The sequence below is a fragment of the Sminthopsis crassicaudata genome, chromosome 4 (genome assembly GCF_048593235.1).
Source record: "Sminthopsis crassicaudata isolate SCR6 chromosome 4, ASM4859323v1, whole genome shotgun sequence".
NCBI classification, from domain to species: domain Eukaryota; kingdom Metazoa; phylum Chordata; class Mammalia; order Dasyuromorphia; family Dasyuridae; genus Sminthopsis; species Sminthopsis crassicaudata.
Window position 1 is genome coordinate 453,582,033 of NC_133620.1, and position 21,976 is coordinate 453,604,008.

General features: G+C 42.8%; 1 protein-coding gene across 1 annotated transcript in view; it reads left to right on the plus strand.

Moving 5' to 3' along the window:
* Positions 1–605: 605 nt before the first annotated feature.
* Positions 606–21,976, plus strand: part of ABR (ABR activator of RhoGEF and GTPase) — a gene marked incomplete in the record, with an annotated part of 275,581 nt that continues 254,210 nt past the window's right edge. The window contains 1 exon segment of the mRNA XM_074263806.1: positions 606–1,774. Coding sequence (XP_074119907.1) covers positions 715–1,774 — 1,060 coding nt within the window.

Sequence of the window (21,976 nt, forward strand, 5' to 3'; positions counted from 1 at the left end):
GTGGTGCGAGTGATACCCCGCTGGCCCGGTCTCGCTTCACCTCCCCCACAGAGCTGGGCCCGCTCCCCTCCCACGCACCCCGCCCCCACCGTGCACGCGTCCTCTAAGATTACCATAGAGTGCGGCGGCCCCCGCCCATCTCCCCAGGTCTCACCCATCCCCACCCCCCCCGCGGCCTTTGGTCGGACCGAGTCCCCACTAGGAAGCGCATTAGAACCTTTCCCACGGCGCGCTGCGCTAGGCGCCCCCGCCCCCTCCCCCACAGCCGGACCCTGCCCCGCCTCCAGCGCCCAGCCCCCCACGGCGTCCTCGGGCCCTACAGTCGCCGCAGCCGCAGCCGCTGCGCAGGTCAGCCCGGGAGGGGGCTTCATGCGGCGGGCTGGGCGCCCGGCCTCGGCCAGCCGAGCCCCGAGGGGCGGGTCCCGGGGCCCCCCAGCCTCCGCCTCTGCCTCACCGGAGGGGCCGGGCCGCTTACGTCAGGGACCTGAAACGAAGAAGGAAAAAAAAACCCAAGCCAGGCGGGAGCGGAAGGGGAAAAACTTTTTCTTCTCTTTTTCTCCTCGGGGTTGAAGTGCGGAGCGGAGGCAGGGGCGGGCGCAGGCTCGGCGCCGAGGAGGTCGGGGCCTCCGGGTGGTCCCGCGGCCGCGGCCCAGGCCCAGGCGAGGGCTCGGGCACGGGCTCGGGCAGCCGCGCGCCCCCCGCTCCCGGGCCAGCATGTGGGAGCCGGCGGACTTCGAGCGCCACTGGAGGGCCGAGTTCCCGGGGGAGCCGGTGCCCGCCATGCAGCTGGACTCGGTGCCGGCCATGGAGCAGGAGCTGGAGCGCTGCAAGCTCAACATGAAGCGGCTGCAACAGGTGCTGGCCGAGGAGAAGTTCAAAGTCATCTACCTGCAGACCGCCCTGGCCCGCGAGAAGCGGGGCTACGACTGCGACCGCTGGGGGGGCTGCGGCGGCGGGGAGCACGGCGGCTCGGGCGCCGCGGAGGAGGCAAGGGAGGAGGAGGCGCCGGCCACGGAGCAGCCTGAGCCCGAGCCCCATGCGGGGCCCAGCACGGCGGACAGCGGCCCCGCCGCCGCCCCCCCGGCCAGGTCTCCCCACTATGTCAACCTGGAGTTTCCTGCGTGGCTGGGGGCGCCCGGGGAGGGGGGCGCCGTGCGGAGCTTGACCGCCGCCATCCACCAGCAGCTGCAGCAGGCGCAGCTGCTCCTGAAGCCCCGGGAGGAGCCCGAGCCCGAGCCGGAGCGCTCCCCCGGGGATGCCCGGCGGCCCGAGGAGCAGTCCCGGGTCGTGGTCACCCCGGCCCCCGGCGCCAGCCCGGAGGAAGGCGAGGAGCTGTCCCCTGTGGAGCCCGAGGCCCTGGGCGCCGCCGACGAGGGCGGGGACAGCAGCGACCACGACTTCGAGGTGGTGGATCTGAACGAGAAATTCGTCCTGGGGCACCTGCTGCTGGCGCCCTGCCGCTTCCTGCCCCGCGAGGACGCGCCCGACAAGCCCCTCCGGGCGGGGAGCCCCCATCGTTGGCTGCACCTGATAGCGGGCAAACGGCACCGGCGAAGCCGGGACCTGGAGCAGCTGGAGGCGGAGGGCAAGGACGGCCGCTGCTCCCCCCTGCCTCCGGAGGACCCCCACTCCCGCAGGGCCCGGGACCATCTCCCGCCCTGGAGGCGCAAGAGGTTCTTGGGGGTGCCGGGCCGAGACTCGCCGGGCCATAGCTCCCCGGAGAGGGGCAGCGACTGCAGCTACAGCTCGGACCACGAGGACGTCTCCTCGGCAGGTAGGCTCATTGCTCGCCCCCTTCCTTCCACCCTCTCCGGGAAGACTTCCTCTGGACACCCTCACCTCGGGCTTTTAGCTGTCATCTCCCTGGCCGGGACGTTGAACCTCTTGGGGTGGGCTTAAAGGAGCTCAGATGTTTGTGGAACTAAGGGAGACCTGTAACAGATCTGGCTTAAGTGCGCTGCTGGGGCTCGATCCCCCAGCTCTCCTCACTGCTGTTTGTCTAGCGGGGAGCTCTCCTTTCCGATTGCTGCTGCCGCCCTCAAGGCCCTGGTACCTCGCAGTTGGGCAATTGCAGCAGTCTTGGAATCGATCACTTTTTACTCTCTCTAGACATCTTTCCGGCAGATTAATGGGCCTCGTGATGTCATTCATCAGTATTTATCTATCTGTCTATCAGCATCTATCCCTCAGACCCATCTCAGGCTTGCCATCTTTTAGATAACAGCGTCTAACTGAACTGAGTAGTCAGTCATTCAAGGCCTTTCACTATCCGACGTCACCAGGGCTTTCCAGACTTACATCATTATACCCTGCTAGATTCCCTATGCGCTGTCCAAACTGGCTTGCTGATATTGCCAGTTTCTTTGGGCTCCCTCCTTTGAGGTTATTTTTCCTCCTTCCTCTTTCTGCCTTGGGAAATTCTGTTCATCCTTCCAGCTCGTTTTCCTTCTTCTCCAGGAAGCTCTCCTAGATTTCACCAGCTGAAAGTGATCTCTCCCTGCTCTCTCACAGCACACTCTCCCTTTCTTAGACTGCTCATGCTTTGCTAGCCAAGAATACATCTCAACTTCCTCCAAATACTGTAACCTCGAGGACTGGGCCTTGTATCTCTTTGCAACTCCCATGACAAACAGGGTGCTGGTCACTTGTCTGAGTCCCTGCTTGTTAAACTGTGCTTTGTGACCCTGTGTGGGGTCTTGAAACTGAACATGGGAGTCACAAAATTATCATTTCTTTTCAGCAAATATTTGATTTGTATACCTATTTTATATTCCTATATACCTGGGGTCACATAAAAATTTCTCAAAAGGGGAAAAATCTTAAGAAACCCTAAGTTGTATTTGTTGAATGGGTAGGTACATGAATGAATGAGTTATTGGTAGTCAGAGTCAGGAAGGAGGGAGGAAGGTGAGCAGTTATGTGATTTATAGACTTTCCTGCCAATATTTGTGGATTGTTTGACTGCGACATAGGTAATAAAAGGCAGAGCTGAGATTCGTCACCAGGCTGTATCCCCACACCCATTCTTCTTTCCATGGTATCCCATCAGTTATCCATAGAAAAAGGATGATTTGGTGCGGAATTGGATCACATTGTGAGTGGGGGCATGGGCCTGCTTCCCGCATACTGAGGGGAAAGAACATTACCCATGCTGGGATGCTTCCAGAATCTCCATTATTAGATTTTATCTGGGTGAATCTGTATTTGAATGAAAAACTGTCTACTTTGCTAAAAGCACTTTTAGGGAGCCCATCAATTCATATGTTTTGATCAATTACACTTATTCATTAGCAGAGAATGGGCTGCATTTCCCATAGGTAACATTTCTTTGGCTCGGGCTGGGAACAATTGTATATGCCACTTTAGCTTAAAGGATGAAGGACAGGTTATTCTGTATTGCCAGATACCAAGGGGTCTCCAGCATATAGCAAACTATATGCTGTTGATCCACAGTAAGAGCTTGCTCTAAACTCATCTGCTCTAGGAATTTCCTAGTGAATAATGGTCTAGAACTCTCAGAGGTTGCTGAGTACTTTCCTCAACCTGAGTAATGCAGGATACATGGGAGCCCATTCTACAGATGAGGAGACCCTGGCTTCTTGGAGAAAGTCTGTCTCAGAGGAACAGATCTAGCAAGTATCAGAGCTAGGAATCTCCAGGCTTAATACTATTTCCACTGAAACTGTGTCTCTTTTTCTTTTTAAACACTCAGTGTCTCCTTTTCCCCTTCAGTGCCAAGTCTTTTTCTTGATCCTCATACTTTTGCACCTCTCAGTAACATTACACTTTCTCCTCTAGGATTTTCTCTCTTTAGGTTTTCATGACATTGCACTAGCCTAGTTCACTCCCTTCTTATTCTCCTTTGCTGGTTCTTCATATCATGATGATTAATCACCATGGGTGTTCCCCAAGGTACTAGCGTGGACCTTCTTCCCTTTTTGCTCTATACTGTCTCACTTGTCAATCTCGTTAGCATCCATGAATTCAGTTATCATCTCGATATCATCTAATGATTCCCAGGTCTCTAATACTTTCTTCTGAACTACAGTCATCTATCTGCCTTTAGAACATCTCAAACTGGAAGTATTCACAAGTCCAGAACCAAACTCTATCTTTCCTTCTCAACTTCCCTTGTACTGTCCAGGGCACCACCATCCTCCCAGTCTCTCAGGTCTGAAACCATAGTGACATCCTTGAGTCATTTCATATCATGAATCTAATATCTTTTCATTTATACCTTCATGACATCTCCCATCTATACCCCATCTCTCTGCTCATACAGCCAATCACCGCAAAGGTTCTTAATACCTCTTACTTGGACGATTACAGAAATCTTTTCATTGTTCTCTTTCACTCATCTCTCCCTATTTTTGATTTGTAATTAGCCTGCCAAAGGTAAACAGAAGAGAGGTCAAAGACTAGAAGTTGCTTTTACCAATAGGAGCTATTGCAATATTCCTCTTTTTTTTTTTTTAAAGGCATTTGGGGTTATTCTTTTGGTAAGTATCTCAGGTCAGATTTGAATTCAGGTCCTCCTGACTCCAAACCCAGCACTTTATCCGCTGTACCACCTAGCTGAACTGTTATTACTATATTCCAATCCATTTTCCACTCAGCTACCAAATCATTTTCCTAAAGGGTAAGATCCTATCCCTCCATTTCCCCTTACTACCTCCATTAAATGTTAGCAGTTCCTTCTCTGTAGAAGCAAAATATAAAGTACTTTTTTAGTACTGAAAATACCCCACAAGGGACAGCTAGATGGTGCAGTGGATAGAGCACTAGCCCTGAAGTCAGGAAGACCTAAGTTCAAATATAGCCTCAGACACTTAACAGTCACTTTCTAGCTGTGCAACTTTGGCAATTAACCCTAATTGCCTCGAGGTGGGGGGTGAGGAGAAAAAGAAAATGCCCTATAAACTGCCTGCTCTCCACCTTCCAGGTTTCTCAAACTGTATTCCCATTTTGTGTCTCAATGGTCCCGTGTGCTACTTCTCACTTAGGCTGCCCCATCTCTGACCCTACTCCTTCACTGCCTGTCCTTCCGGGCCTCCAGTGCTCTTCCATCTCTCCTCCTTTCTTAGGTTACCTGGTGTTCTTCAAGATTTGGCCCAAATTAATCTACTGCAGGTCTTTCCCAGGCCCTTGACCTTCTCTGAGGTTACCTTCCATCTATTCTGTCTGTATCTTCCAAGTCCGTAATTATTTCCTTATTGTATATCCTCTTAGAATGGAAACTGCTTGAGGTCAGGTACTGTTTTTACCTTCATATCCCCATTGCTTCGCACAGTGCCTGGCGCACTGTAAGCATTTTACAAGTGCTTCTTGACCCATCTAGTCCTGATACTTCCATCTCCACTCATCTCTGATATTCTTTGGACTACTCCATTGGGTATGTCCTGGCTCATGTCATTTTCTTACCACTATGTATCCTATTTGCCCCTGTTCACTGACTATTGATTAAGCTATGTGAACCTGGGCAAACAGGATTAAGTGACTTGCTCAGAGGCAAATCTGAGACTTTGGGGTCTCAGATTAAAAAAAAAAAAACAACTGGGTCCACATTTTGTAATCCCATTTAGCTCCATAAAAATAAAAAATAAATTGTATGTCTGTGCCCTAAAGGACAGAGACTGTGTTCTACATGATTCATTTTCTTTATATCTCCCAACCTTTTGAAATATAAAATACAATGGACAAATACTAGAGAAGAGAGAGAGAAAAAACCAACCAACCAAACCCTGAAATAATACCTTCCCTCGTGCACCTTACACACCAATAGAGGTGTGTATACATGTCATTTTAAGAGGAAAAGGGTAAGTTGGAGGTTTAGGAAAAACTTTGTAAAGGAGTTGGTTCCTACCTGATAACCAGAAAAAAAAAAGCTAAAGATGATAAGAATAAGAATCAGAAATGAGAAGGGCAGATCTTCCAGCTATGGGGTCAGCTTCTTAGACATAGAAAGTAGAGCTGTTTGCCAGGAAACCACCTTACACTAGGACCCTTCTTGCTCCTGTCCCAGTTACTCATGCCTTTTTTCATCAACTCCTATATGTCCTTATTTTATTTTATTTTTTTGCTGAGGCAATTGGGATTAAGTGACTTGCTCAGGGTCACACAGCTAGGACGGTTAAGTGTCAGATCAGATTTGAACTCGGGTCCTTCTGACTTCAGGGCTGGTGCTCTATCCACTGCACCACCTAGCTGCCCCTCCTGTATGTCTTTTTAATGTGGATGTGTCTTCTCTATTAAAGGATAAATTCACTGGTTTTGTCTTTGTATCCTCAGTTAGCAGGACAGTGGCTAACTAGTATGCTAATAAATTCCCTTTGATTGGTTAATTGACCATATTATGTGTGAAGTAAGACTGGAAAGGTGCTGTCTAGATTCTAGGAGGCTTTAAAGGCCCAATTGAAGAGGCTGTATTTTATCCCAGAGGCAAGAGAAAGCCACTGAAGATTTTTGAGTAATGTAGTAAAATTGCCAGGCTTATGAAAATAGGTGACTTGGGGAGAGAGAGAGAGAGAGAGAGGGAGAGGGAGAGAGAGAAATATTCAGACAGATAGACAGAGGGAGAGGGAAGGATGGACAGAGAGGGAGGGAGAGATGGACAGAGAGGGAGGGAGGGAGGGAGAGACGAGACAGACAGATGAACGGAGAGAGAGACACACAATGATGGATGGAAAAAGAGAGAGACACACAGGGACGGTCAGGCAGAGATGGAGAGAGGCAGACAGAGAGAGAGGGGCAGGGGAGGGAGACACACACACACAGAGACAGAGAGACATAGTGGGAGACAGGCAGGCAGGCAGAGACAGACAAAGACAGAGACAGGCAGGCAGAGACAGAGGGAGACAGAGACAGCCAGGCAGAGACAGAGGGAGACAGACAGAGACAGGCAGACAGACAGAGACAGACAGGCAGACAGATACAGATGCACAAAGGGGGGGAGGGAGAGAGAGTAAAGAGAACAAGAAGAGGAGGAGGAAGGGGAGAGAACATGAAAGTGCATATAGGGATGATGGACAAGGAGGGAAAATAGGAGATGATCCATTGATTATGGGTTCAAGTTCTTCAACTAAAATGGTAGAAGACATGATCAAAAGCATAATAGAAGACTTGGCACTGGAAGGAAGACTCCCTTTTTCTCAGACTGGCACAAAGGAGGAAAGAATGTAGGATGATATGGAGCAGTTCTGAAGTTGGAAGAAGAGGGGGCTTGGAGAACAAGACTTTGACTTTAATCAGCAAGTAGGAGGTGACAACAGCTATTAAAAGGAAAGAGGAAGGGCATGGCACCAGAGGCTTGAGGAGAGAAGAGAAGCTTTGGAACAGAGCATATGAAGAGTTTGATAATAAGCGCTCAAGTAGAAAGGCAAAAAAAAAAAAAAAAAAATCATAAAATGGATTAAAGCAGAAGTGAGTAAAAGTTCAGAGAGGAACACAATTATAGCAATTTTGTTGCTACCTTATTAAATTTAATACACACTTGAAAATCAGTTGGATATAACAAATGCACAATTCCATGCAGTTTTTTTTTTTTTTTTTTTTTTTTTTTGTTCTTTGTATATCAGAATGATGGTTGGTGATCAAACTCATATTAAGAAAAAATTTTCAAAAAGAATGTAGGGGTGGAGTGGGGGATAAAAGGTACCTCCCCACACTTTTTGCTCTAGTCTTTTCCTTCACCTTCCCCCACCCCCTATATCTTGGTAGAATGTAAACATTTTGAGGGCAGGAAGCATTTCCTCTTTTGTCTTTGAAAGCCCAATACCTAGAAAACACATTTTGCTGTTCAGTTGTTTTTTAGTTGTGTCTGACTCTTCATGATGCTGGGTTTTTTTTTTTTTTTTTTTTTTTTTTGCAAAGATACTAGAGTAGTTTTAGCTTTCTGTCTCATTTTACAGATGAGGAAACTGAGCCAATCAGGGTTAAGTGACTTGTCTAGGATCACTTAGCTTATCAAATGTCTGTGGGCAGATTTGAATTAAGGAAGCTGTGTCTTCCTGATTTCACACCAGGCACTTATTCATTGTATCATTTGCTTGACACATAGAGGGCCCTTCATTGTCAAATGATGGGCAGGAAATTCTTGTTCCCATCCAGATTACTTTTAGGATTAAAAACCTTGAGATGGAAGATCAGAAGATCATTTTGATTAACCTCTTCATTTTACAGATGAAGAAACTGAGGTCCCAGAGAATTAAGTTATTTGTCCAGTGGCAGATTGCAAGTTGGAGGCAAGATTTGAACCCTCCTGAGGGTTTCCTGAGGCTACTTGGAATCGGTACCTTTCTGCTCATTCTTCACCAAGGAAGTATATCCTTGCAGGATTTTATTAAAAGTGGTAGTGAAGGGAGTGGGGAAGGATGTGGTAATTCGATTATCTTGAAGCCTTGACATTCTACCATCACACCCTCCTTCCTTCCCCATCACTCTAACCTCCACCCACTGTTTATGGCCCTAAATACTTGAACAAAGGTCAAGTTTGTAACCCAGAGCTTTGTTGCACAATTTGAGTTTTCTTTTATTTCAGTCATAATAAACATGGCTCGGCCTCCAGATAGCATGTGACCCTTCTCATAAAGGGCCCCTTTTACTGAGGTGTTCTCTTAGTGGTAATCATGAATCCCCAGCAGATTCCCAACCTGCCCTTAATCTGTTTCCCCTGGCCCCAAGAAAACCAGCTTACATGAGTTAGCATTTCTGTATTTCCTGCCTTTTTTTTAAGCATCCTGCTTTAGAAGATTGGGAAAGAGGTTTCTCAGGGAATCAAAACACAAATCACATCTTCCTGTAGGCAGTTAAAAGCCCTAAGCAGTTAGACTTGGGGAAGAGCTGAGAAAATGTCTCCAACCACTGAATTGAAGAAGTGGGGGACTCTCTCTCGGAGTAGAATATTGTATATGTTGTCAGACACATTTCATGTCCTGTTTAGTTTTGCTGAACTCCTTTCCCTGCCTCTATAATCTTTGGCCCAGTAGATAGTTGCTTGCTAGAGAGATAACAAACAGAAATGAATGTGAAATAAAAGCAAAAGACATTGATAAAAAAAATTAAAACCAAAAATAAAAACTCAAGCAACCTCTTGGGTCTCAGGGTTTGATTAAATCATCTAATTTTAATTACCTTTCAAAGGGGAGATCCCGGTACTACTTCTAATGAGGGCAGGAGCCTGTTAAGACCATCTCTTTGTCATAGGCAGGATTTCACTGTCACAGGTGATTGTGACACTTTGTTCATACCAAATAATATTTCCTTGGAGGTAAGCAAGAAAGGAAGTGACATAGACAGGTCACCATCTTTTGGGTCTTGGCGTCCTTCATTGTGAAATGAGGATTTTGAACCTGATGACCTTTAAGGCCCCATTTGGCTGGAGATCTCAGATCTTGTTTAGATTATAGATCACTTCCTGGCCATCCCTTGTCTACCTTTGCTGCTTTTTGCCTTTGCACCTCCAGTGTTTCTTTCTTTATTAGAATTTAAGCTCCATCAAGACAGTATTCAGAGCATTGCCTGGCATACAGTAAATGCTTAATAAATACTTTTAGAATTTATTTATTCTGGGGAGAGTTAACATGCTAGAATGAAAGAAGGAGGAGGTGTAGACTCCTGGGTTAGGTAGAGGTACCTTCTAAAGTTTCTTCTCTCAGTAGGATTCCAGAATAGGCTCCTTTCCAGACACCCAAATCTTCTGATAAGAGATGGCAGTATCCAATAAGTAAGAGCTAGTTTTCCTCAATGGGGGCTTCTTGTCTTCTCTCAGGAAGGGAGGGAAGGAAGGAGGGAGGAAAGAAGAAAAGGAAGAAGAAAGGTCCTACCACATACTCAGATGACTTCATTTTTAATTTATTGGGTTCCCCTTTCCCTTTCCTTTTAGTGAACAAGATTGTGCCTCTTACCTCCCTTCTCTTTTCCCCAGGGAAAGTTCTTCATGAATTCAGTGGGTGATTCTAAAGAACTTGAACTTCCAGTCCGGGAGATTGGGTTTTTCATCTGATTGTTATTTTCTTCATTCCCACAGGATAAAATTATGGAAAGATCATGGTCACAAATTTTGAGCTAGAATAGACCTAAGAGATCATTTGGCATATCTCCTTACGTTACAGATGGGAAATTGAGACCCAGAGTGGTTGTAATTGGTCTGTGTCTTTTTGAATCAGACAAATGTGGGCACTTTGTCCCTTTCTTCCCCCTCTCCACCCCAGCCCTGCTGCCCCTTCCCTGCCCAGCATGAAGTAGAAGCATTTTTCTCCCTAAAGTCTATCTTTTGGCCTTTTTCCTTAGGGGCTTTGTGCTGTGTCTGGCACAGAGGAAGTATTTAATAAATTCTTGTTGATTGATTGATTTCAAATCTCTCCATCCCTTGAATACGCAATAGATAATTACAAAATTAAAGCCTTGTGATTATTTATACTCATCTAGCAGGTGGATGGCTGTTGGCAAGAAAGAATTATGGAGATTTGGATAAATGATCTCACCAAAGGAAAAAAACAATCTAATGGGCATTCATTAACTGTTGGAACTGTGTTAGACACTAGGGACACTGAGGCAGGATAGCATATATTGAGTAATAGAACAGAACAATAATACTGAGCCCTTGCCATAAAGAATCTTTCATTCTTTGGATGGGAAGGGGAGGGGGATATTTTCATTTTGTCTTTGTGTACCCAACACAGTGCCTGGAACATAATGGGGGAGAAAGATAGAGATCAAAGTTGTGATTTCTTTGTTGGAAATGAGAAAGCTTCCTTTGCTAATTCCTGTCAGTGGATTCCCTGCAACTTACCCCACTGTCGTAAAGAGTTGTCTGAGGCATCATAAGGCTACATGACTTGTTTAGGTATGAAGGGCATTCTGTGTTCCAGAAAAATCCAATAAAATAAATAGAATTGTTTAGCCTAGAGAGAAGAAGAATTAGAGGGGACATGATAATAATAATGGCTGGCATTTACAAAGAGTTTTCCACTTTGCAAAATACTTTATAAATACTATTTCCTTATATCCTCACAACAACATTGGAAGGTAGGATTTATTTATTTTTGTCTTTAAAATTTTTAAAATAATAACTTTTTATTTTTCCAAATACATGTAAAGATCATTTTCAACATTCACATCTGCAAAACCCTATGTTCCACATTTTTCCCTCCCTTCTCCCCTTTCCCCAGACAGCAATCCATACACTATAGGTTAAACATGTGCAATTCTTCTATACATATTGCCATACACATATATATGTTGCATAAGAAAAATGAGATCAAAAGGGAGGGAAAAAAAGAGAGGGAAAAAAACCCCAAGCAAACAAACACCACCACCATTAAAAAAAAAAAAAAAAGGTAAAAATTCTCTGCTTTGATCCACATTCACTCTTGATTTCTCTCTGGATATGGATGGCTCTTTCCAACGCAAGTCTCTAGGAATTACCTTGAATCACCTCATTTTTGAAAGTAAGAGCCAAGTGGGAGGTAGGGTTTATTACTGACTTATTTCACAGATGAGGAAGCTGAGGCAGGGAGGTTAAGTGACCAGCTAGTGAGTGATTTGAGTTGAAATTTGAACTCAAGGCGTCCTAGCTCTGTCCATTTTGGTGCCTATAACTGATTTGGAGTATTTTAAAATTTTATCATTTAGAAGACTGACGAGATTGGTTCTCTTTAGTCCCTGAGGGTGGAAACAGGGGCTATGAGTAAAAGTTGCAAAGAGTAAAATTTCTCAAAGTGAAATAAGGTACCTCAAGAGGTATTGGCTCCTCACCTTGGAGGAATTCAGGCCTCCAAGCCTGGTGACCACTTCCTGGTTTTGTTAAAGTAGGGATTCTTTTTGAGAATGGATTAGATTAGAGGGTGGCCAAAATCTTTTATCTTACAAATTCAAATCCTGTGAGATAAATCAGAGACAATTCTTTTTTTTTTTTTTTTAAGAGTTGAGAAGATGGGCTTTCTTTTTAATTAAAGCTTTTTATTTTCAAAATATATGCAATAGACACTAACATCTATATCTCTTCATAACATAGGATCTGTAACAGTACAATTTCGGTTGCAATATAGTCTCTTAATTGTTGTTATAGTTCAATTATGATGTCAGGGGGCTAAGACAGTGCTAAGTCACTAGTCTCACTCTCCCAGAGCCATCTAGGTCCAATGGCCAGATATAGATCAGGACAACTGGAGATGGCCTTGTATACAGTGGGAGACCTTAGTCTATTTAAGTTCTTTAAACATCATTTAAACATTTAAATTTTAAATTAAACTTAATAATAATAATTAGTACATTTACTTAAATCAAACATTTAAATTTAAACATTAAACATTTGAACAACAGTGTTTGTTGACTTCATAGGAAGTTAGGGCTCCTGATTTTTCTTTTTTTCTTTCTTTCTTTTTTTTTTTTTTTTTTTTGGCGAGGCAATTGGGGTTAAGTGACTTGCCCAGGGTAACACAGCTAGGAAGTGTTAAGTTTTTGAGACCAGATTTAAACTCAGGCCCTCCTTAGACTTCAGGGCTGGTACCATCCACTGTACCATCTAGTTACCCCCAAGTTCCTGCTTTTCCCTTTTTAAAAGATGTTTCACTGTTCTTCTCCCAGCCAAAGGTGGTTGCATTTCAATGGGACTATGATTTCTTTATCCGCGTTATAGCCTAACTTAATTCCCATCAGACAGGCTAAATTGCTCAGCATGACCTTCAAGGCCCTCACATTCGAGCTCCACAACATCCATCGGACCTTATTCCCCACTATTAACTCATCCTGTTATAGTGAAATGTGTCCTTTCAGAAGAGGTCTCTTTCCTTTGAGTCACCTTATCATTTATACTCTTACATGGTACACATCTATGCTACTACTTTGGATATATTTACACTCTTTACATTGTATACAACCATGTTTGTGTTGTATATACTCACACTGACACGGTGTGTAGATGTTTACTCATATAGCGATATTTCATTAGTTCTTTCTCTGGAAATGGATCTTTTGTCATGAGTCCTTTTAAATTCAAATCTAGTTGGACTATGGTTAGATCCATTCAAAGTTAAACTGACAGAGAATTAATGTGCCTAACTTCCCAAAGCCCTCCAATACTTACTGTTCCTGATTTGGGGTCATCTTTGCCAATTTTTAGGGTACAAAATAAAATGTAAATTATGTTTTTGATTCACATTGCTCTGAAGAACTTTGTGCAGATGATTTAATAGCTGGAATCACCCCCTCAACACCCATGATTCCCTCTCCACACTGGTGTGGTAGGCCTAAGATACATTGCTAATCACAGATTATTGAGGTACCATGACTGCTCACACTGTTTTAGAAAATAGTCTCCTGTTTATGTATATTTGCTGGACTTAGATCAAAACATCCCTGTTCTCCATCTGGTTCTTCTTACCCATTTTTATAAACTGTGTAACTTCATTCAAAACCAAAATAGTTTCCCTTATTATTTTCCACTGGTACGTCCTGTATGCTGCTGCTGCACTGTGTTGTGTCATTGTCCTGTATCTCTACTCTGAGGTTACCATTCAGGAAATCTGCATCCTGGCAGCCCTGGGGCTGTAGCTTTGGGTTCTCATGGTGCAGCTGGTTGTTAGTTTCTGTCTGCCTGAGTGAGACAAGCAAGAGAACTGTCTCAAGCCTAGGGCACAACTAGCAGCTGCAAAACAAATATGGTTTTGGTTTTTATTCTTAATCATTGCATTGATTCTTAGAAATGATTTAAAATAGTTTTTTGGCATTAAAAAGCACATAAATTAATAACATATCAATACTATTATGATTCTTACAAAGTACTAAGACAGTGGAATTGATAGAGACAATAATTATCTAATTTAGCATGGTGCAGTATGATTGATCTGATCCTACAAGGAAATGTTATGGGCCAGAACTTGAAACAAGGTACTGAGTGGAATTGAAGAGACAATAGTTAAATCTAATTTAGCATTGATTTAATCCTATACAAATAATGGTTTCCTAGTGATGTAATGATTGGAGTATACTCAGTGCACAGCATATAAGCAAGAAGCTCCCAGGGCCAATCACAGAAACCCACAAGCCCACTCTCTTGGAGGTAGAGTCAGATTCATTCCATTTTCTACCTTTGTGCTGGCTGGAGGCTTATTCAGAGGGAGCTAGAGACAGAAGCTGGAAGAGACAAAGGACTAGTGGTAAGAGCTCTTGGAACCAAGAAGAGATAGCCTCTAAGAAAGCTAACCGGACTATTTTGAAGGAGACAATAAAAGATCTGAACTTTTAGCTCCTGGTTGCATTTGGGGTGATTATTGAACTGAACTGAAACTAAGGCTGCTCCCAGAAGTCTCCCAAGAAATCTGCTCTCAGAGAAAACTATATTCTGGAGAAGAATGTTACATTTTGGCGCCCAATGTGGGGCCAAGAACCTTCATCTGTGATCCAGAAATTAGGGTGAGTACAACAAGGAAACTTTGTTGAAGAGCTAAAGTGGAATTTCAGCTGAAATGGGACAGATGTTTAGAAAACAGCCTTCTGTTTCTCTTTAAGGAAAATGTCCAGAGAGCATTGTCAGGGTTATGAAAAGCCAAGATTTAATTATAACTTGGGAGTAGATCGTTGATCTTTTAAAAACTGTACAGTACACATCTTCTTGAGTCTCTAAGGAAAAAAAAATTTGAATCCAGATGAGTGGAAATTAGTAGGAGAGCAACTAGGTGAATACTACAATTCCAATCCAAACTCAATTTCCAAAAATATACTTTATACATTCAATTTAATACAACTGCCTTTAAGAAATTATATAAGTACTAGAATAAGAAAAAAGAAGAAAGAGCAGGAGGGGGAGGTGGCCACTAAACTAGGTGAAAAGGATGAAGAATCAGAAAAGAATGGAGTTAAGTGCAATTCTGAGTGTGGCACTTCACAATAGGAGCATTTCCCATTCCCTGATCTCCCTCCCTCAATTAATCCTTCATGGGTGGAAAAGAGGAAGGAGCAGAAACATAATCAGCATCTCCTATGAAGCAGCCTATGACAAGATTACAAAAGGCATTGGTCAAGTCTAAGAGAGAAAGACAGGATGGATCTGATTTAAAAATTAAATACATACCCTGTGATTGAAGAGCTTGATCTTTCAGGTAAACAAAAGAAAAGATATACTCCTTTTGATCTGGGAAAAAAATTAAGGATTTGAAAAAAGGTTGCACTCTTTATGGGACTACATCATCTTATGTTAAGATGTTACTAGATAATTTGGCTTGTGAAATCCTAACCCCCAGTCATTGGAAATCCATAGCAAGGACATGTTTAGAACCTGGACAAAACTTGTTGTGGCTTTTGGAGTATCATGAATTATGTAGGATTCAAGCCCAATGAAATAGGCAAACTGGAATTAACATACAAATCACTTTTGACCAACTAGCAGGTGAGGGTCAGTATGGAGAGAAGTCAGAACAGATTAATTATCCCATAACAGTGTATGAACAATAAAAAAGCTGCAATAAAAGCTTGGGGTTTTCTCCCAGGGAAAGATTGGGGGGAAGCTTCACAAAAATAGAGCAAGGTCCTAATGAACCTTTTACGGATTTTGTGGGATGTTTGCAGATAGCTGTCATAAGAACCATTGGAGAAAATGCAGCTACAGAAATAATTACCAGACATCTGGCTAAGGAAAATGCTAATGAAGTTTGCAGAAGAATTATATGGGGACTACATGAAGATGTTCCTTTAGAGGAGATCATAAGACACTGTGCCACAGTGGGCACAAATGCTTTTTATACCCAGACTATGATGAACATGGGAAGACAGGGTCCCTCTTAGCAAGGGATTTCTAGAGAAAATCGCCGGATGTTTTCATTGTAGAAAAATAGGACATTGTAGAGCTCGGTGTAGATATAGAGATAGAGTGAGAGGACAGGGTGAGAGAATAAAACCCAAAACTCTATGTCCAAAATGCCACAAGGGCTTCCACAGGGCCTCAGAATGTATATTGATCCAGAGAAATGAGAGGCAGGGCCCAGCCCCAAAATATCATACAAAAGACAGGTGGGGCATGATGGCAGCTGAGTTTATACCCAGAGAGTCTTTAGAAGTTCAGGACTCTGATGTGTTCTATTAGCCAAAAAGCAATCAGACGGCAGAAAGGGATTACAATTGGGGAGAATACAGGCTTTTTAAACCAATAGAGCAGTATCCAGTGCAAACAGCTCCAATGCAATTGCCAGATGATGAGGAGAGATCTAGAAAGCGGTAAATAGAAGGGAATTAGATAGGTTAACTGCTTGGGAGAAAGGGTTTGCTTGTATTCCTAACAAATGGAGAAGATGGGTGGCAATGAGCACCTGGAGAGAGAAAGAAAAAGAGAAACTTCTGGAAACAAAGGAGAAGACCTAAGAACAAAATCTGCAGGAATCATTGGATTCCCTAACACAAGATAAGACTGTTGCAAGACTTGAAAAACAGCAGGAATCATTGGATTCCTTGAGATGAAAAATTGATGATGAGACTATTGCAGGACTTCAAAACTTATAGGAATTATTGGATTCCCTAACACAAGATAAGACTATTGCAAGAGTTGAAAACCATCAGGAATCATTGGATTTCTTGAGATGAAAAATTGATGATGAGACTATTGCAGGACTTCAAAACTTATAGGAATTATTGGATTCCCTAACACAAGATAAGACTGTTGCAAGACTTGAAAAACAGCAGGAATCATTGGATTCCTTGAGATGAAAAATTGATGATGAGACTATTGCAGGACTTCAAAACTTATAGGAATTATTGGATTCCCTAAAACAAGATAAGACTGTTGCAAGAGTTGAAAACCATCAGGAATCATTGGATTTCTTGAGATGAAAAATTGTTGATGAGACTATTGCAGGACTTCAAAACTTATAGGAATTATTGGATTCCCTAACACAAGATAAGACTGTTGCAAGAGTTGAAAACCATCAGGAATCATTGGATTTCTTGAGATGAAAAATTGTTGATGAGACTATTGCAGGATTTCAAAACTTGCAGGAATTATTGGATTCCCTAACACAAGATAAAGACTGTTGCAAGAGTTGAAAACCATCAGGAATCATTGGATTTCTTCAGATGAAAAATTGATGATGAGACTATTGCAGGATTTCAAAACTTGCAGGAATTATTGGATTCCCTAACACAAGATAAGACTGTTGCAAGAGTTGAAAACCATCAGGAATCATTGGATTTCTTCAGATGAAAAATTGATGATGAGACTATTGCAGGACTTCAAAACTTATAGGAATTATTGGATTCCCTAACACAAGATAAGACTGTTGCAAGAGTTGAAAACCATCAGGAATCATTGGATTCCTTGACATGAAAAATTGATGATGAGACTATTGCAGGACTTCAAAACTTATAGGAATTATTGGATTCCCTAACACAAGATAAGACTGTTGCAAGAGTTGAAAACCATCAGGAATCATTGGATTTCTTGAGATGAAAAATTGTTGATGAGACTATTGCAGGATTTCAAAACTTGCAGGAATTATTGGATTCCTGGCCATGAGCTAATGGACAATATATTCCTTTTGGACTATTTGTAGGACTTATGGACATGTATAATTCCTCATGTTGATTCATGTTATTTGTTACATCACTACTAGCCTGTGTTATGTTACTATGTGCTTGTGTAATTTATGTAATTATGTGTAATACCTCCCATATTGACGTATTAATGTTTTAAGAGTGAGCCCCTTCAAAAACCAAATAATCTGATTTGATTTCCCACTTCCTTTGGTGTTTTCATCTCCCTTCCTGAGATGTCAGGGAGGGCATGACCACCTCCTCTTTTTATGGTATTTTCACTTCTTTTTTGAGCAGTCAAGGAAGGTGTGATTACCTTCTTTTTTGGGGTTCTCACCTCCTTGAGAAGTCAGGGAGGTCATGACCACATATGTTCTAAATCAAAAGAAAGCTGGAGATGTTATGATTCTTACAAGGTGCTAAGTCACTGGAATGGACAAGAAACAATAAATATCTAATTTAGCACGATTCAGTATGATTGATCTGATTCTACAAGGAGATGTTATGGGCCAGAACTTGAAACAAGGTACTGAGTGGAATTGAGGAGACAATAGTTAAATCTAATTTAGCATTGATTTAATCCTATAACAAATAATGGTTTCCTAGTGATGTAATGACTGGAGTATATTCAGTGCACATCATATAAGCAAGAAGCTCTCAGGACCAGTCACAGAAACCCACGGAGGTGGAGTCAGATTCATTCCATTTTCCACCTTTGTGCTGGCTGGAGGCTTATTCAGAGGGAACTAGAGGCAGAAGCTGGGAGAAACAAAGGACTAGTGGTAAGAGCTCTTGGAACCAAGGAGAGAGATAGCCTCTAAGAAAGCTAACTGGACTATTTTGAAGGAGACAATAAAGGATCTAAACTTTTAGCTCCTGGCTGCACTGGAGGTGATTATTGAACTGAACTGAAACTAAGGCTGCTCCCAGAAGTCCCCCAAGAAACCTGCTCTCAGAGAAAAGTATGTTCTAGAAAAGAACGTTACATAATACTTAATTGGGGAGAGGATTGTATTTGTTTAGAAAGACTAGGGAGTCCTGGCTCAATCACTTGGTACCATAGGTTAGAACCAGAAGGACACTTGAGCCAGGCTAGAAAGATCTCAGTTAAAGAGTAGAGAAGGTTTCAATTTCCCAACTAATTCTCCCAACCTCTGTGATTTAGGGAAAGTCATTTAACCTTTTGAAGTCCTAATACCTTCATCTATAAAATGAGACACTTAGATCTGATCTCTAAGGTCCCTTACAGATTTAAATCTTGGACCTAAGGTTGAGGTATATGTTATTGGTGGAGATGGAACTTCAGCTGAGATGTCGGGTAAGTTATAATCAAGCAAATTATACTATTCGGGGCCTTGCTTTTCATTGTAAACTGAGGACTGGTGGAGTGGGTGGAAGAATGCCTCTTCCTTTCTATAAACTAAAAGTTCTGTGGGCTCATTCTCACATTGAAGGCTCTTGGACTAGACCAGCTGTCTTCCCCATCCTCCTGCCTGTACCTAGGCAAAAGTGAGGAGTAGGTGGTTTGTCTTAGAGATGCTTTCATCCTTCTCTCTGTTCTTCTCTCTATTGGTTCCTGAGCTGGTTCTTGAGAAGGGGTGTGTGTGTGTGTGTGTGTGTGTAAGAGAGATAGAAAATGTATTTGTATGTTAAAGAGAGACAAAAAGTGTGTGATTGTATGTAAGTGTGAGAATGTGTATGTGTGAGAGAGAGTTTGTGTGTGTGTGTGAAAGAGAGACAGAAGGGGATTTAAGAGAAAGACAATATATATGTGAGTATTAAGAGAGACAGATAAAGTATGTGTGTAGATGTGAGAATGTGTATGTATGTTTGTGTGTGTGAGTGAGTGAATGAAAGAGAGAAAGGAGAGAGGAGAGAATGTGTATTGGTGGGAGGAATATATTTGGTAGTTGGGTTCCCAGTCCAACCCACAAAACACTACTATAATGTGGCTGAAGTATTATATTACTGTACAATAAATAATGATGGGAACTCTCCATGGAAGTTGTGCCATACATTCTCTTTGCCAGGTGTCACTTATAAAAAACCCTTAAAATATAGTACTCTTTAAAAAAAAAAAGCAGCCTTATTGATTAAATATGTTTATTTAGATTGACCTGAGAATTTAACTGATATAGGCATATACTAGTATAACTTGTATACCAGTCTTTGAAGGGACAATCCATTCCATATTTCAAAAAGCCAGCTTAGAAGAAATAGCCAGTAAGTTGGTTGGATTGCTGTAGGGCTGTGCTAGATAGAGCTGGTGACTTGGGGGTTTATGGTTGGTAAAGGTTTTCCCTCTTCACGGGTGATATTTTTGGCAGCTCCAGACCTTTTTGCTCAGAAGAGTTCGACAAATATTCACTCATCAAAGTCCCTAACCTTTGATTAGGCGGGCTTGTGTCAAAATTGCCCGACCAGGAAAATAAAGAGAGTGCCTCTGAAGGGGAAGGGTTCCTGGCCTGTCATTTGGCTCCCAAGAGCTTCCCACAAAGGATTAGGATGATCTTCCAGGCTCATCCCTGGCCCATGGCCATCCCCCTTTGAAGTCTGCTCTTAATGAAGGCTCAAATATATACAAAGGTATAGGAAGAGCTGATGACAAGAAAGCTCTTGGATAATGAAGAGGTACTGTGGAACTAGAACAAGGCTGATAAGTAAAAAGGAATTGGCTGGAATCTATAAACTTGGGAGCTCAGGAGCCTGACTTCTGATTCCTAGGAAGACTCCATTATTGAAGGTTTCGATTGTAAGCATTTACTAAGAACCCATATAACTTCACAAAGAACAAGCGCCACCAAACCAACCTCCCTTACTTTTTTGTCAGTGGTGGGAAGTAGTACTTTGGCCCATGTTGTATATTTAAATTTTAGTCAAGTACTTAGGAGAATCATACCAGCCTGGTGGTCAAGATGAAGAGATGTGGAGGGGGGGAGCACAGGGGAATGATTTGGAATCACCTCCCAGAGTGGTTCCCCTCATGTTGATTTGAACACGGATCAAGGTCTCCAATGAATGACTGGATAAATAAAGTATGTGAAAGGAACTCTCCTAGTCAATGGGGTTCACAGATACAGAAATAAAACTGTACCTGTTCTCAAGGAGCTTACATTTCAATAGGAAGATACGACCCAAATACCAGACTGAACGTAAGGGGCAAATGTTTTGGTCTGGATTGTCACAGTTATAGTGAGTAGAGCCTTATGGCGTTGCTTGCTCCTGTCTGAGTTTTTGTGGTATCTCTTGGATTTCTCCTTTTATTGTCTCACTTCTCCTTGTTCTCCTCTGCAGATTCATTATCTATATTCTCCATGACTGAGGGTATTCTTTGAAACTGCCCTGGGGCCTCTTTTCTCTCTTTTAAGAACCTCCTCAGCTCCTATGGGTTCAGTTGTCTATTTCAGCCCTAATCATTTTCCTGAATTGCAGTCCCAAGTGTATATTAAACATTTCACATTAGATGTCCTTGGCTGCTTCCCCTGCCTCAGAGCCTTTCTCTTTCTGATCATCATTATCCTCCCAGTCAGCCAGGTCCAGAACCTTGGTGTTATTCTGGCCTCCTACCTCCCTCTCATCCCACGTGTCCCATCCATCGCCTACTCTTATTTCTCTCTCCCTGTTTCTTCCATATGTCTCCTTCTCTTTACTCACAGTCTCCATTTTAGTTCAGACTCTCCTGGACTTCACCACAGCCACTAATTGTTCTTTCTGTCTCAAGTGTCTCCAGGTTCCAATCCATCTTCCACACTAAAGTGATTTTCCTAAAGCACAAGTCTGATTATGTCACTCCTACTCAATAAACGCCAATGTCTTCCTGCTGCCTCTGGGATCAAATATAAACTTTAATAAGCTTTTCTAACTTAGCCCCAACCTACTTTTCTAGCCTTATCATATACACTAATCCCTTAAGGGCCTCTCTGATCTTGCCAAACTGACTGTCTTGCTTTTCCTCATGCATGACACTCAATTCTATTTCTATGCTTTTGCCCTGCCAGAAATGCCCTCCCTTCTCCCCTCTGCCTCTTCAAATTCCCTGTTATTTTCAGAATTCATTGTAAGCATCACTTGCTATATAGCCTTTCCTGATTCCCCAAGTTGCTAGTGTCTCTCCTAGAAGTTACTTTGTATTTTAAAATGTTTTAAAGTATTCATATATGTCTGCATTGTCTCCATTGCTTGAATGCAAGTTTCTTGAGGACAAAGAAGGAGTTTTTGTGCCCTTTTGTACCCCTAGAACCTTGCATACTACCTGGCATGTAATACTTCTTGATTGATTGATTCCAATAGCAATAACATTAATTTGATTTCTGTTCTCAGAACAAGAGATGGAAAGGATATGTGTTTCAGAGGCAGGGGGAGGGGAAGTATGGGAGGTGGTACCAACATTGAAACATGGTCTGGATAATAAGATGTATATACTCAATGGCTCTTGGCTTCTTGGTGGATAGCTAAATGG